We start from the raw sequence: 17361 nt of genomic DNA, 5'->3' as shown, positions 1-17361 counted from the left end.
GCAAAATATCCTCAGATGAAGATTAACAAAAAAAAAAACACCTGTTTTTGTCCTTTACTCAGTAATTTTATCTACGCTCTACTAATAAATGAATGAAAAATTCTTATTTATTTTGATAAATAACTGGAGATGACATTGCCCTTTTGAGAATCACTCCCCTCCAAAATAAAAAATAAAAAAAGAAAAACAAGAAAAAGGAGGAAAACCCTAATACTATATTATACACTGTATTCATCTTGTGCTTTTTAGATGATTACAAATATTGGTAAGAGAAGCAGTGAAGTGTTTCTGTCTTACATTTGATACACCAAGTCTATGGATGAATCTTAATTTTTGTGTTAGAATGATTTTAGAAATACATTTGCTCATTGTATTTTAATTCATTTTATTATTGATTAAAAAAAATTCTTATTTTGAAAGCTTGTTAAAAGCATACTTAGGTCCTAGCCTGTTTGGCTTAGTGGATAGGGCGTCAGCCTGTGGATTGAAGGGTCTCGGGTTTGATTCCAGTCAAGGGCACATACCTTGGTTGCAGGCTCCATCCTGGCCCTGGTCACGACCCATGCAGGAGTTAACCAATCGATGTTCTCTTTCATATCAGTGTTTCTCTCTCTCTGTCTCTCCCTTTCCCTTCCACTCACTCTAAAATATTAATGGGAAAATATCCTCGGGTAAGGATTAACAACAACAATAACAAAAGCATACTTAGAATGTGCTTTTCCACTAGCCATTTTCCCATTGGAGTGTCACTTCTAATGGCATGGAAGAGACCACTGTATAATATATCCCTGTTTAAGTTCTAAATGATTTCCCAGACTCTGAGAAAAGTTGATACTCCATGGTATGTGCCAGTGTTATCCTGTTGACTGTGCATAGCGCTTATGACAGAGTTTTTATGAACAACAAGGATTGCTAAAATTACAGACCTTCAGTTTTCCCTTGTGGAACTGAAGATCTTTCTTGTCATGGAGATGCTTAATGTTCAAGCAGATGTATTTATCACAGTAATGGTCAGTGATCTTGAAAAAGGCACACACTATGCCCTGGCTGGCATGACTCAATGGTTAGAGTGTGGCCTGTGCACAGAAGGGTCTTGGGTTTGTTTCCCATTGAAGGGTACATATCTGGCTTGCAAGTTTGATCCCCAGCCGCAGATGGGGCGCATGCGGTTGGCAACCAATTAATTGATGTATCTCTCTCACATTAATATTTCTATCTCTCTCTCTTTCCCACTCTCTAAAAACCAGTGGAAAAAATATCCTTGGGTGAGGATTAACAGTAACAAAAAAAGAGCCACATAGTGCTCATTCATGACCCATATTTATTTTCCTTATACTATCTAATAAAAGAGTGATATGCAAATTAACCATCACTCTGTTACACCAACAAGCCACGCCCACCAGCCAATCAGGAGTGATTATGCAAATTAACCCAACCAAGATGGCTGTGGCCACGGAGCGAGCAGGAGGCTTGGGTTTCCCCGGCAATGGAGGAAGCCAAGCTTTCTGCACACCCTGGCCGGGTCAGGCCTCCACTCAAGGCTACAAAGTTTCGATTATAGAAGATAAATAAATCCCAACAAAAATGGTGGCAGCCATGGAACTGGAGAGAGCAGGAGGCTTGAGTTGCCCTCGGTGGTGGAGGAAGCCAAGCTTCTGCAGCCCTGGCCTCCGCTCAAGGCTACAAAGTTTCAATTATAGAAGATAAATAAATCCCAGATACCAGCCTCCGCTTGGGTCGCCGGGGGGCGTGGCTGGCCTGCAAACCACAACAGGCCCCTAGCCCAGGCCGCCCCATGCCCCAAGGGAACCCCCACCCCGATCCAGGACACCCTTCAGGGCAAACCAGCTGGCCCCACCCATGCACCAGGCCTCTATCCTTCCTATCTAATAAAAGAGTAATATGCAAATTGACCATCATTCCAACACACAAGATGGCTGCCCCCATGTGGACACAAGATGGCTGCCACAAGATGGCCAGCAGGGGAGGGCAGTTGGGAGGGACCAGGCCTGCAAGGGAGGGCAGCTAGTGGCAAACAGGCTGGCAGGGGAGCAGTTAGGCATCAATCAGGCTGGCAGGGGTGTGGTTAGGGGGTGATCAGACTGGCAGGTTAGGGGCAATCAGGAAGGCAGGCAGGCGAGCAGTTGGGAGCCAGCAGTCCTGGATTGTGAGAGGGATGTCCGACTGCCCGTTTAGGCCCGATCCTCATCCAAAACCATTTCATCCTGAGACAGTTGTTTACTGTCATGTTTCAGTCCATATAGTTTTTGGAATGTGCTTTCCTATTTATTTATTTAGTTTTATTTTTACTTTTACTGGTTTCAGAGAGGAAGGGAGAGGGAGAGAGAGATAGAAATATCAATGATGAGGGAGAATCATTCAGTTGCTGCCTCCTGCACACCGCACACTAGGGATCAAGCCCATAACCAGGGCATGTGCCCTGATTGGGATTTGAACCTTGATCTTCTGGTTCATAGGATAGCTTTCAACCACTGAGCCACGCTGGCTGGGCTTCTTTTTGTTAATCCTCGTTCTAGGATATTTTTCCATTGATTTTTAGAGAGTGGAAGGGAAGGAGAGAGAGAGACAGAGAGAGAGAGAAACATTGTTATGAAAGAGACATTGGTTGCCTCCCACACAAGCCCCAACCAGGGCCAGGGCCCTGGAGCTTGCAATCGAGGTATGTGCCCTTGACTGGAATTGAACCCGGGACCCTTCATTCTGCAGACTGATTCTCTATCCACTGAGCCAAACTGGCTAGGGTCTGTGCTGTCCTTTTTTTACTGTGTCTCAGGAATTAATCTTCATACTCCTGTTACTTCATTTGAACCTTTTCTAAACTCTTGAATTCTTTTCTGAATGGTTGAGTTTGCACCCCTGATGAACTGAATATTAATGAATTTGGCTCACTCTTTGCATGCATGGTAACATTAAGCCTATAAGCAGTTTTACATCCAGCTTGGGCAGAAGAAAACACCGACTACATACACCCCACCTTCTGAAAACATGTACTGTTTCATCCCTCTGTATCCTCAGTCATTCAGATCATTACAGTGAATCGTTAAAAATACTTTTAATGAAATGTACACAGGTAAGAAATTTAGGTACACGTATATACAACACCATACATATGATTAAAAGATGATAAAAGTTAGGTGTTGAGGGTTTGTGGATTATATACTTTAAAAGCACAAAGCAGTTGAAACAAGTGATGTTTCTTAAGGCTACAAATTGCAGATATTCCTCCAGTTATAATGGGGTGTTGCATCCCAAAAAAACCCATTGAATGTTGAAAATACCGTAAGTTGAAAATGCATTTAAATAATATTAAATACCAATTCTATCTCAAAACCAATCCAGAAAAGAAAAAAAAAGAAAGTGCATTTAATGCAACTAACCTACTAAACATCATAAGTTAGCCTGACCTACCTTAAATGTACTTAGAACACATTGCCTAGACTTGGGCAAAATCATCAGTGAATACACACTGAATACCCTGTAGAGTATCCGTTGTTTATTCTCATTGTCAGGTGGCTAATTGGGAGCTGCGGCTTGTTGCCATTGCCCAGCATCACAAGAGAGAATCATACCACATATTTGCTAGCCCAGGAAAAGATAAAAATTCAGTGTTTGAAGTACAGTTTCTACTGAAAGCATCTTGCTTTCAAACCATTGCAAAGTCGAAAAATCCTAAATCGAACCATTAAGTCAAGGACCATGTGTAGAAAACTAGCTGCAACTATCCTTACCCTTTCTGATCCCAGGAAATTTCTCTAGTGTCTTGAATCTCTTTTAGATCAGTACCAGAAACTTACTGGTAGCTTGGTTTAGGACTCCCCAACTGTTCTGGTGTTGATATTTTTGTTACTTTACTTATTGTGAATAAATTTAGATATTTACATAAAATGTAAATAATTGATTGTAACCTGGGTGAATATTCACACTAACTATTGAAAAGAGCATTATTCTTGAAACTGTATCCTATATTTTACACCAGTGATTGGTATAAAATGATAACGTATCATTTCTCATATTCTTAGGTCAGTTGGTTGGTGAATATTTCATTCAGAAAATATTTATTGCCTGCCAGACAGACATTGTGCTAGTCATAACTTTGAATTCTGTGACCATTATTTCTTTGGAAAAGTCTTGCATGAAGTATTTCCCAACTTTGTAAAGAAAGGCTTATTATTTCTTGGTAACTAAAGTTTTGTGTGTGTTTTTATGTTTACTAATTTAATATTGATATCATTTAAGGTCTCGTTCAACCCTTGGACACTCCAGATCTCATTGGAGCCAAGGTTCAAATTCTCATACAAGTCGACCACAGGAGCCACGGAACCGCAGTAGGATTTCTACTGTGATACAGCCCTTGAGGCAGAATGCAGCAGAAGTTGTGGACCTTACTGTTGATGAAGATGGTAAGGTGGAGGAGTAACAGTATAGAATTATGAAGAAAATTTGATAAAATGAAATATCTTACTGTGCTATTAAACTACAGAGAAGTTTTCAGATTTTTAAATCTTATCTTTCAATTTGCAGTAATAATCTTGGTTATAATATAGTAATTGTGCCTAAATTTTTTTCTGGTTCTTGTTTTATTGCATGGTAGTTATTTTCTTAGGAAAAAATTTTGTTTTATTTATTTTTTTTGTTTTTAAAAAAATATATTTTATTGATTTTTTTACAGAGAGGAAAGAGAGAGAGAGAGTCAGAAACATTGATGTGAGAGGAACATCGATCAGCTGCCTCCTGCACAGATGTGCCCACAACCAAGGTACATGCCCTTGACTGGAATCGAACCTGGGACCTTTCAGTCCGCAGGCCGACGCTCTCTCCACTGAGCCAAACGGTTTCGGCAGAAAAAAATTTTGTTTTACAAGTGATAGGGAGAGGGTGATAGATGTCATTGAGAAGCTTCAGTTGGCAGAGAGAGAGGGAGAGAGAAACATAGATATGATTGAGAAGCTTCAATTGGCTGCCGCCTATATGCGCTCGACTGGGAATGTGAACTCGCAACCTAGGTATGTGCCCTGATCAGGAATCAGACCTGCAACCTTTCAGTGTATGGGATGACATTCAACCTAGCCACTTTGGACTGACAAGGGCAGAAATGATACTTTTTAATTATGGACAACAGTAAAGCTCTATAACTGAATTCAAATGGTTAATACTGGTTATTTATAATTTCATTTACTTTTTAAAGTATGTAATTCTTTTTTTTTTTTTTTATAAATATATTTTATTGATTTTTTACAGAGAGGAAGAGAGAGGGATAGAGAGTTAGAAACATCGATGAGAGAGAAACATCGCTCAGCTGCCTCTTGCACACCCGCTACTGGGGATGTGCCCGCAACCAAAGTACATGCCCTTGACCAGAATCGAACCTGGGACCCTTTAGTCCGCAGGCCGATGCTCTATCCACTGAGCCATACCGGTTTCGGCTGTGATTCTTTAATGTAATATAGTATGTACCTTTTGTGTTGCTTAGTTTTAGTGTTTTGTTTTGGTTTATAACTGCTCCGAGGAAGCAAAGCTAGAGTTGGTAAACAGGGATTAGGGAAAGTGGTAGCATGTTTGAATATATGACTACATATATGAATTTTCCTACATGTTGAGAATTATCTTCAAGTATTATTAGTTTTATCTTACAAGGAAGTGGTCAGTCATAATTTTCTTTTCTTTTTTTTTTTTTTTAAATCTCACCTTTTTTATTTTTATTTTTTAAAATATATTTTATTGATTTTTTACAGAGAGGAAGGAAGAGGGATAGAGAGCTAGAAACATCAATGAGAGAGAATCATCGACCAGCTGCCTCCTGCACACCCCCTACCAGGGATGTGCCTGCAGCCAATGTACATGCCCTTGACCGGAATCGAACCTGGGACCTTTCAGTCCGCAGACCGACGCTCTATCCATTGAGCCAAACCGGTTTCGGCGGTCATAATTTTCTTAGTGAGGTGGTCAACCATATATAAATTTGTTAATTTTAGGGGTTAGCTATAAATTGGAGAAAAGATACATTAAATAGGTAGAAATAGAGGCCTTGGGCAATCAGTCAGTTCTTAGATGGGCTGTTTGCAGTTTGGATGATCATAGTTTACAGATTACTAGTACTTTGGAATTAAGATGCTTATGAAGATATAATTTATTTCCATAGCCTGCATTCATTCAACAGTGCCTTGGTTTTTATTTTGAAGCATTATAAATTACCTGTAAGTCAGAGGTTAATATAATAGGGATTAGTTAAAGGTCAATTGGAGTTAGTTAAATATAGGATGACTAGTTTGAAAACTTTCTGTATGTTTAGTATTTGTGACACCTATTATCCAGTAAGTAGGAATAGGTGACAGAGTAGCCTTTAAACCCATTAGAATTAGTCTAACCAGACTACTTCAACTATGTTAATAGTATTTAGTGATCAGTAGATGCCCTCTTCTCCCAACTAGTTTCTTTCAGTAGTAAGCTTCTCTCTTATTAAAAATAAACCAAAAACTTAACTATATCAATTAGACCAGTGATTCTTAAATGGCTGTCATTTTGTGTCCCTGGAGACATTTGTCAATATCTGCAGACATTTTGGGTTCTCACAGTTGGGAGGAGAGTGCTAATGACATGTAATGAGTAAAGGCCAGGGGTGCTGCTAAACATACTGTACAGGACAGCCACCCTCAATCCCCACTCCCACACCCAACAAAGAATTGTCCAGCTCAAAATGTCAGTACTGCCAAGGTTGAGAAACTGTTAAAAAGCATTTGCAAATAAACATAGGTTCCTCCCTTCACTTTTTAGTTACAAGCAAATGCATTTGTTGAAGCAACCAGAGTGCAATGTTCCATATAGACCAAGCAGGTACTATTTGTGTTTCAGGAGTCTGCATTCCACACTGCATTATATAAAATAGTTGTCTTCTCATTCTATATAACATTAAGAGAGTCCCTCTTTTTAAGATCTAATTGTTATTGTATAGTCATAACAATTAGATTCTCTATTTTTAAACAACCATTTTATAATCAATTTAAAATATAAATCATTCGTAAGTTAAAATCTGCTTGAAATTTCTTTTATATTCTACTACAAAAATTTTAAATTTTTTTTAAAAAGTACTGAGTATTTACAAAAAAAGTTTTGGAAAACATACAAAAATACATGTAAGAGATTAAAATATATTAAACATCATAGATAATGTTAATTATGTGATTACTATATGTAAAACATTATACAAGATGATGTTTATTAAATTATTGGTATATGTAAAGCATCGTACAAAGTACTTTATATGTGTGATCTCAGTTCATCCTAGCAATAGTTCTATGAAGAATACTTTCCTAATTCTATAGATGAGAAAATGAAAAGTGGTTATGTAACTTATCCAGGATCATACTGTCAGTGGTGAAATCAGACTTACTTTCCAAGCATCTGATTCTGGAATATATACTGTAAAGGGCAAGTACTCTTTGTAACACCTTCTGACAGCTTATAATAATTATGTATGAACATAGCAGAGAGATTTTTACTTTCATTATCCTCTTTTTTTTTTATGATAGATCAGAAAACTTATATAGTCATTATTTTAAAAAACTGTTAATCATCTGAATTATTAGAATATGCATTTGTTGGATTTTTAAAAATGCAGTATCATATGTTAGTAACGACATTTTAATGTTAACAGTTTAACTTCATGAAAGCTTTTTTTTTTACTATATATTGTACTTCCTACAGAGTTCATATTATTAAAGTTTGCTTTAACATTTATCATAAAAATGTTAGCTTGGATTAAAATATAACCCATTACCTAATTTGTATTGAAATACTGACTAAACATTTTACATTTTGTAGAACCTACTGTAGTACCAACCACTTCTGCGAGAATGGAATCACAAACCACAAGCGCTTCCACTAATAATTCCAATCCATCTACCTCTGAGCAGGCCTCTGATACTGCTTCAGCTGTCACTAGTAGCCAATCCTCCACAGTGTCAGAGACTTCAGCTACTCTTACAAGCAATAGTATGACTGGTACTTCTATAGGAGGTATGTAAAAATCAGGGGGATGAGGGACTCTTTTTTTTTTTTTATATATACATTTGTTAGAAAAATGATTATTTTCAGATTTTAGCTGTATTTGCAAGAACATAGTCTTAGAGTCAACATCATATATGAGCTAAGTAGTCTCAATTAGAATTAGACTATGATTTCATATTTGAGTTTGGGTGCTATATGTTGCCAAAGTATCATAGCTCAACTGAAAGAAATTGGGGAGAATTAAATGTCTGACACCAAAAAATGTGAGCAACAAAAGAAAAAATAGGTAAGTTAAACTTCATCAAAATTGAAAATTTGTATACATCAAAGGACATCAAGAAAGTGAAAAGACAACTTACAGATGGGAGAAAAAAACTTGAAAATCATACATTTGATAAGGGTCTAATATACAGAATATATAAAGAACTCACACAACTCACCAATAAAAAGGAAAACAACTGTGTTTAAAATTGGGTGAAGGATAGCCCTTGCTTTTTGGCTTAGTGGATAGAGCATCAGCCTGTGGACTAAAGGGCCCTGGGTTCCATTCTGGTCAATGGCACATGCCCGGTTGGAGGCTCTATCCCCAGTAGAAGGCGTGCAGGAGGCAGCCAATGAATGATTCTCTCTCATCATTGATGTTTTTCTCTGAAGCCAAGAAAAATATATAAATAAATAAATACATAAATAAATAGGTGAAGGATTTGTATAGATATTTTTCCATAGAAGATATACAAATGACCAAAAACTACATGAAAACATCACTAGCTAGTAGAGACATACAAATCAAAATCACAGTGAATTACCACTTTACACCCAATAGGATGTCTATACTTAAAAAAACAAAACAATAAATCATATAATAACTAGTGTGGAGTAGAATGTGGAGAAATTGGAACCCTTATGAATAATCTGGTGGGAATGTAAAATGGCACAGCCATTGTTAAAACACTTTGGTAGTTCCTCAAAAAGTTAAACATAGCTTCTGGTCAAGATGGTGGAGTAGCTAAATGTGGTACTTATATCCTTCCACAACCACATTAAAATGACATCTAAACTACAGAAAAACACCATTCAGAACTGTCTGAAATCTAGCTGAACAGAAGTCCTATAACTAAGGACAGAGAGAGAAAGCCATATCGAGACTGGTAGGAAGGACAGAGACATGGAATGAGCTAGTCCCATACTCACAGGTGATGGTTAAAAATTGGGAGGGATATGTCAGCTGTAGAGGTCCTTCTTAAGAGTGAAGGGTCCTAACCCAGGCCTCTCAGCCCAGGGTTCCAGTCTTGGGAAGAGAAGTCCCCAAACTTGTGGCTCTGAAAACCGGCAGGGATAGTGGCTGAGTACGATGGGAGAGTTGCTGGAGACTGAGGTGTTCCTCTTAAAGGGCATGTACACGGCCTTACTCAGACTCACTAGCTATAACCTCCAGCACTGGGGCAGCAACTCAAAAGGCATCAGGGACATGGGGAGGAACTGAATTGTCTGGCTTTGGGGCAAGGGTTGGAGGAGCAGCTTTCTCCCAGATAGAAGTGCTGGCCGAGTCCGTCATTCCTTTGCTGAGCCCTATCCCCACAGAACCAGATTGTGGATGCTATATCTGAGTCTATCAACCTGACTTACACTATTCACCCTATACTGGTGATTCCCTGAGATCCCCTCCCACCCAAGAGAATGCGCAATCCAAATTTTGGTTCCACTCAAGCCCTTTTCAGTGACTTTTCCATAAACCTAACCTAACCTGGTGAAGGAAATAGACATACAAGTCCAAGAAGCACAGAGAATTCCAAACGATGAACCCAAAGAGGCCACACCAAGACATATAATGAAAATGGCTAAGATTAAACTCAAAGAGAATTTTAAGAGCAGCAAGAGGAAAGCAGTTTGTTACCTACAAGTGAGATCCCATAAGACTCAGCTGATTTCTCAACACAAACTTTGCAGGCCTGAGGGGATTTGCAAGAAATATTAAAAGTGATGAAAAACAAGGACCTACAACCAAGATTACCAGCAAAGCTATCATTTAGAACAATAAAAGGGTAATATGCTAATTAGACCAGACGTCCTTCTGCAGCAGGCGGGGGACCTAGGCAGAGGCGGCAGAGGCGGCAGAGGCCCCGGCCGCAGTGGGGCCTGAGGCCAAGGTCCTTGCACGAATTTCAGGCCTCTAGTTTAGAATAGAAAACTTCCCAGACAAGATAAAGCTAAAGAAGTTCATCCGCATTAAACCAGTGCTATATGAAATGTTAAAAGGATTTCTTTAGGAAGAAGAAGAAAATCAAAGATATGAATAATAAAATGACAATAAATATATATCTTTCAATAATTACTTTAAATGCAAATGGATTAAATGCTCCAAAAGACATGTTGGCTGAATGGATAACAAAATTAGACCCTTACATATGCTGAGTACGGGAGATTTACTTCAGATTGAAAGACACACACAGAGACTAACAGTAAGGGATGGAAAAAGATACTTCATTAAAAAAAAAAAAAAGGTAGTCTAGTAATATTTATACTAGACAAAATATATTCTAAAACAAAGGCTATATAATAAGAGATAAGGAAGGACCCAGCAATTCCACTTCTGGGTATTTCTCTGAAGAAATCCAAAACACTAAATCGAAAGACATGTATATCCTTATGTTCATTGCAGCATTTGTTACAATAGTCAAGATACGGAAGCAACCTAAGTGTTCATGTATAGATGAATGGGTAAAGAAGAAGGTGTGTGTGTGTGTGTGTGTGTGTTGTGTGTGTGTGTGTAAAATGGAATATGACTCAGCTGTAAAAAGAAAAAGAAATCTTGCTATCTGCAACAACATGGATGGACCTAGGATGGGCACAATATCTGAGTGAAATAAGTCAGGAAGACACATTTCATGTGATTTCATGTGCAATCTAAAAAATAAAATAAATGAACAAGCAGAACAGAAACAGACTCATAGATACAGAACATTTTGACAGTTGCCAGATGGGAGAGGCTTGGGGTTATGAAGAAAGAGATGAAAGGATTAAGAAGTACTAATTGGTAGTTACAGAATAGTCATGGGGATGTAAAGGATAGCATAGGGAATATAGTCAGTAATATTGTCGTAACTATGTATGGTGTCAGATGGGTACTAGATTTATTTAGGTTATTACTTTGTAAATTATATAAATGTCTAATCAATGTACATTTGAAACTAATATAATGTACAATACCTGTAATTGAAAAATAAAAAGTTACTACTTTTTAAATCTTTATTGTTCAGATTATTACAGATGTTCCTCTTTTTTCCCCCATAACTTCCCTCCACCCGGTTCCCATCCCACCCCATGCCTTCACCCCCCCCCCACTGTCCATGTTCATAGGTGTAAGATTTTTGTTCAATCTCTTTACGCACCCCTCATACCCCTTTCCACCTGAGAATTGTTCGTCTGCTCCCTTTCTTTGCTCCTGATTCTATTACATTCACTAGTTTATTCTGTTCATCAGATTTTTTATTCATTTGATTTTTAGATTCACTTGTTGATAGATATTTGTTGTCCATAATTTTTTATCTTTACCTTTTTCTTCTTCTTCCTCTTAAAGAATACCCTTCAGCATTTCATTAGCTTTTTCTTGTCTGTGAAGCTCTTTATCTAACCTTCAATTCTAAATGATAGCTTTGCTGGGTAGAGTAATCTTAGTTGTAGGTTCTTGCTATTCATCACTTTGAATATTTCTTGCCACTCCTTCTGGCCTGCATAGTTTCTGTTGAGAAATCAGCTGACAATCGTATGGGTACTCCCTTGTAGGTAACTAACTGTTTTTCTCTTGCTGCTTTTAATATTCTCTCCTTGTCTTTTGCCCTTGGCATTGTAATTATGATGTGCCTTGATGTGGTCCTCTTTGGATTCCTGCTTGGAGTTTTGGAGTTTTCTGCTCTTCCTGGACTTGTAAGTCTATTTCTTTCACCAGGTAGGGGAAGTTTTCTGTCATTATTTCTTCAAATAGGTTTTCCGTATCTTGCTCTCTCTCTTCTTCTGGCACCCCCATAATTCGGATGTTGGTACACTTGAAGTTGTCCCAGAGGCTCCTTATACTATCTTCATATTTTTGGATTCTTTTTTCTTTTCCAGTTGGGTGTTATTTGCTTTTTTTTGTATTTCAACTCTTTGACTTGATTCTTGGGATCCTCTAGTCTGCTGTTGGATCTCTGTATATTATTCTTTATTTCAGTCAGTGTATGCTTAATTTCTGACTGGTCCTTTTCCATTTTTTGGCATTCTCACTAAGATCCTTGAAGGTCTCCCTAAGTTCCTCGGAGGTTTCTAGAAGATTCTTGAGTAACATTATAACTGTGGTTTTGAACTCTATATCCAGTAGTTTGCTTCCCTCCATTTCTTCCCATCAGAAATGCAGAAATCTGGAATGTTAAATACTTTCAAGGTTAATAATCTTTGAGGCAAAGATTTGAACTCTATTCATTTACTCCTCTCTCCTGATAGCTTTCTGTACCCTTATTCTTATCTGGATTTTATGTAACAGAGTTCCAACTTTATTTCAAGATAGTTTCAAATCTTTCATTTATATATTCATTCATTCAAGACCTTTGTTCACCCAGGATTCACATTTAATCTCCTAAGTGGCAGCATTACAACCTGAATGGCCTTCTCATGATATCACTCTAATGATATTGATGACCACTTTTTGGATAGACTTTATGTTGTATTCCTCTGGACTAGAAGGACCTTGTTTTGGGCCAGATTGTTCCTCTGTTTAAATCTGATAGAAGCACATACAGATATGCAGGCTACTTTAGGGGGCACTCAGTTCTTATGGCTTCAGTTTATTCCATTACTCTATAGAACATCAGTCATCTATTTTCTTCACATCTTGTCCTTACTTTGCATTTTAAAATAATAATTCTTTACTGTTTAAAGTATTACATATGTCTCCTTTTTCCTCCTATTGACCACTCCCTGGCCACTCTCAGCCCCCAGCACATGTCCTCACCCCCCTAGTATCTATGTCCATTGGTAATGTTTATATGCATGCATACAAGTCCTTTGGCTGATCTCGTACCCTTTTATAACTTTGCATTTTATTGCATAGTTCCAACCTTGGAAAACTTAAGCCAGCTTTGCTCTATCCATGTTTCTAAATTGGGCTAACAAAAAGCATAGAACCAAGCAGATTGAATTATTATATCTAATCTCAGGCCTTTGGTAGTAAGTTGCCATAGTATGATGTATCTTAATCAGTTACCTTTTCTTCCCCTCAATGGCTATTCCAAAATTCTCTTATTCTCCTTAGAACTTTTATTTCTTCAGGGGAAAGTAAATAAAAAGTAAATGGAGGTTAAAGCTCTGGCCAGGTAGCTCAGTTGTTTAGAGCGTCATCCGGATACTCCAAAGTTGCAGGTTTGATCTTCATTTAGGGCACATACAAGAAGCAACCAATTAATACATAAATAAAAAGTGGAACAACAAATCCATTTTCTCCTATACTCAAACTTAGTGCTTCAGTTGTAATACTGATTGGTTTATATCTTAAATGGACTTTATGATTGATGATGAGATACTTGAAGATCAAAGATCAGGTCTGTCTTTTCCTTCCTTTTTTGTTAATCCTCACCCGAGGATATTTTTTCATTGCTTTTTCAGCGAGAGACTGGAAGGGAGGGAGGGGGGAGAGAGAAACATGGATGTGAGAGAGACATATCAATTGGTTGTCTCCTGCACACTCCCAGGTTGGGGAGCAAACCCGAAACCCAGGTATCCATGCCCTTGAATAGTAATCAAACCCGCGACCCTATCGTGTGCAGGCCGAGATTCTAACCACTGAGAAATACCAGCCAGGGCTCTATTGCCTTTTGTAAGTCCTTTACCATATCATTATTTGTGTAAGTCTTGCCAAGTGAATGAATAAATACATGAGCACATCTCAGTAATTTTCCTAGAATTACAGTGAAAGGATTTTAACCAGCTAGATGTCACTAGTCTGTAGTGTTAATTTCCCTGCAGGTTTGTGATTGTATCATTTTTGGTGGATACTCTGGGCTAATTTTAATAAAGAATGTTTTATTGATCAGATATTTTTGTATTTATGGCACTTCTAATTTATGGCACTTTTCTTTGGTCAGTGACTCTCTTTTAAATTTTTATTTCTTGACTTTAGAGAGAAAGAGGAAGGAGTGGGGAGAGAGGGAGAGGAATATCTATTTGTTGTTCCATTTACTTATATATTCATTGACTGTTTCTTGTTTGTGCCCTGACCGGGGATCGAATCTGCAACCTTGGCGTTATCAGGATGGCACTCTACCCAGCTAGGGCTAGACAGTAACTCTTGAACAAGAGGAGAATCAGTTGTCTGTACTTTGCTAACCTGTTTGAGCAACAAAGATGTTTTGAACTGTAGGAAAATAGAGAATTTAATTGGAGGCCTAAACTGTACCCTAACAAGTAGAGCTATAAGGTCAGTCTTTTTTTGAGGTCACACTTTTAATATATTTTTATTTCAGAGAAGAAGGGACAGGGAGAGAGATAGAAACATCAATGATGAGAATCATTGGCCGGCTGCCTCCTGCACACCCCCCACTGGGGATCAAGCCCACAACCCAGGTATATATGCCCTTGACCGGAATCGAACCTGCGATCCTTCAGTCCGCAGGCTGATGCTCTATCCTCTGAGCCAAGCCGGCTAGGGCGAGGCCACACTTTTAATGATCTGACCCCTTAAATATGTGCTCAGTCTTAAATATATTCTAGTCATTATGCTTCCTTTTCTTTTACTCTGAGTTTTGTATTTGAAATATTTGAAGACATAGAAGGTGTACATTCTTTCTGAATAAGGTGTCATATCTGTCACTTCAGTCACAGTTCTTACAATCCATAGATTTGCTCTTGTTACAAACTCATCTCTTGAGTTATACAAAATCCTCAAATAATTGGATTTGTAAAATTAAAGTATCCCAGAATTGTAAGGTACCAGGAAGGTCATTTAGGTCATCCATTGAATGGATTTAGTGTCCCAGAGGTTTTCAATCTTTTTTTTTTTTTTTTCTGAAGTAACACAATAAATGACATTCACTTGTACAACACTTGGACATGGGGGCTGAGATAAAACCCTGAAAATGTTGCAGGAAGTACCGCTCCTGTAATAATGAGTTTATTGCTACAAATATTGCAGCATGTAGACAATAGGTACTTAATGTTTGATTTAGCATAGCTAAGATAGGCTGTTGGTCATAATCAGTTCCTGATATGCTGGTTGTAACTCTGTCCAGTTTATTCAAGAAATTTGAAATCCAAATGAATGAAAGTGATACAGTTATAGAACTGATTTTAAAGTACTATAATTTATGTTTTAAAAGTAAACACCTTGTCCACTTTCATAGTTTTTTGTTACAAATTACTTGTAATATTTAACCTCTTACCTGATGCTGACAAGATAGTACTAATCCAGTAGGCAAATAGAGATTAGTAAAAATTAGTCTTTCTTTTTTTTTTTATCCAATTTTACAGACTCCTGAATTCTAGTCTCCAGCTTAAGAACCTTTACAAAAGGGTTCAGGAAATTTGCCCATATTGGCCAGACTAGGAGCTTGGAAAGGAAACAGTGCACAGATACTACAGAACAGGGGTTAGATCATAGACCTCCCCCAGAATGGAACCAGTGAAGGCAGGGTAGGACATGGATGGGAGGGCAGACCCAGGAGAATTACAGGGAGCTTTGCAGCAGTCAAACCTATCAACCAGAGCCTAAAGTACCACCACTCAGATTCATTTATGTGAGCTCATAAATTCCCTTACTTGTTTCGGCCAGTTTTTGTTGTATTTTTGTACTATTTGTTAGTAACCAGAAGATTCCTAATTGGTACATTGACCCAGAAGAGATCAGCTATGTACTGTGAGCCAAATGGGAGGAGAATATTCCTGGTATCAGTTACTCTAGAAATACGGCTAGAACAATGCTACTCCAGAATCCTAAGGGTTCTGAGGAGATGCCTCAGGGGTCATGTGGGTGATGTGGTAGGAAGAGATATGGCTCGATTCTCCACTTTTCTGATTTATACATTTTAAGTAAAAAATTTTATCTCCATATTTATCTGTTTTATATCGTTTCCACATAATAGGTAGTTTGAGGAGAGGCTGTATGTTAATATGTATGTTATAACTTCTTTTATGGAAGTTATATGTATGTTAAAACTGTGGCACAATCCTTTTTTACAGAGATTTGAACTTACTAAACATTTCTTAATTATTTACTTATTTATACACAGTACCTGTTTATTACACAGTGATATTTGATCATTTGATTTTTCTATGCATTTTTTTTCTGTTACAAGATGACTTGAGGAGAGCTGCATCTAGTGCTGTAACGGAAAATGGCCCTCCTGCAATGCCAAGGTTACCTTCCTGCTGTCCTCAGCACTCGCCATGTGGAGGGTCGTCACAGAATCACCATGCATTAGGACATCCACACACAAGTTGCTTTCAGCAGCATGGCCACCATTTTCAACATCACCACCACCACCATCATACTCCCCACCCAGCTGTCCCAGTTTCTCCCTCCTATAGTGATCCTACATGCCCTGTGGAAAGACCTCCACAAGTACAAGCACCTTGTGGAGCAAATAGTTCTGGTACCAGCTACCATGACCAGGTATGTGGAATTTATGACTTTTTCTTTCTTTTCTAAAAATTTAAAATAGTGGGTGTTTTGTTTGTTTGTTTGTGTGTTTTTTTCAGGAAAAAAACACATGCCTAATAATAAATTTTATATGCTAAATAAGTCATTATTCTATTGACCATGCAAAAGTGGTCTAATTTAGTGGTCAGTAATTTTCTCTTTTACTTAAGTCTCTAGGATTTTTTGATGGTCTAAATCAGGGGTGGGGCACGTCTGGCCCATGGGCCATATAAGGCCCAAGACATAATTTGGTCTGGCCCTGCCAAGTCATGAGGGGTGAGTTTGACCAAATATAGCAGCCTAATTCTGTATGGCCCTCGAATGATGTTATAAATATACAAAGCGCCTTGGCAGAAAAAAGGTTCTCCACCCCTGCTCTAAATTATTGCAGTTAATTGAGGGGGCCAGGGATGTAGAAATCAGAAATGAAACTATTTTTTATTCTAGAATGGTTTTGATTTTTTAGTTAAATACGGGTAAATCTAATCTTTGGGATTGTATTTCAGACAAAGTGTTGCAACTGCATTGTCAATCTACTTACTGAGAAATTGGGAAATTCTCCCAGTTTTTATTCCTCCACCTCCTATTCTGGAGCTCCCTATAATCTCCATGAATCTTTAGAGATAACCTCTCAGATGCAAACCTGTGACATAGTTTCTCAGGAGCAGATGAGA

General features: G+C 38.0%; 1 protein-coding gene across 1 annotated transcript in view; it reads left to right on the top strand.

The window, feature by feature from the left end:
• The window catches only part of RNF111 (ring finger protein 111), a 95807-nt gene that overhangs the window by 58460 nt on the left and 19986 nt on the right, over nt 1-17361 (top strand). The window contains exons 4-6 of the mRNA XM_008139180.3: nt 4258-4421; nt 7840-8034; nt 16344-16660. Coding sequence (XP_008137402.2) covers nt 4258-4421; nt 7840-8034; nt 16344-16660 — 676 coding nt within the window. The remainder of the gene's footprint in view (nt 1-4257; nt 4422-7839; nt 8035-16343; nt 16661-17361) is intronic.

This window comes from Eptesicus fuscus, chromosome 5, assembly GCF_027574615.1.
Source record: "Eptesicus fuscus isolate TK198812 chromosome 5, DD_ASM_mEF_20220401, whole genome shotgun sequence".
In the NCBI taxonomy this organism is placed as follows: domain Eukaryota; kingdom Metazoa; phylum Chordata; class Mammalia; order Chiroptera; family Vespertilionidae; genus Eptesicus; species Eptesicus fuscus.
The sequence above is the reverse complement of the archived record's forward strand: the minus strand, read 5'-3'. Positions and strand labels throughout refer to the sequence as shown.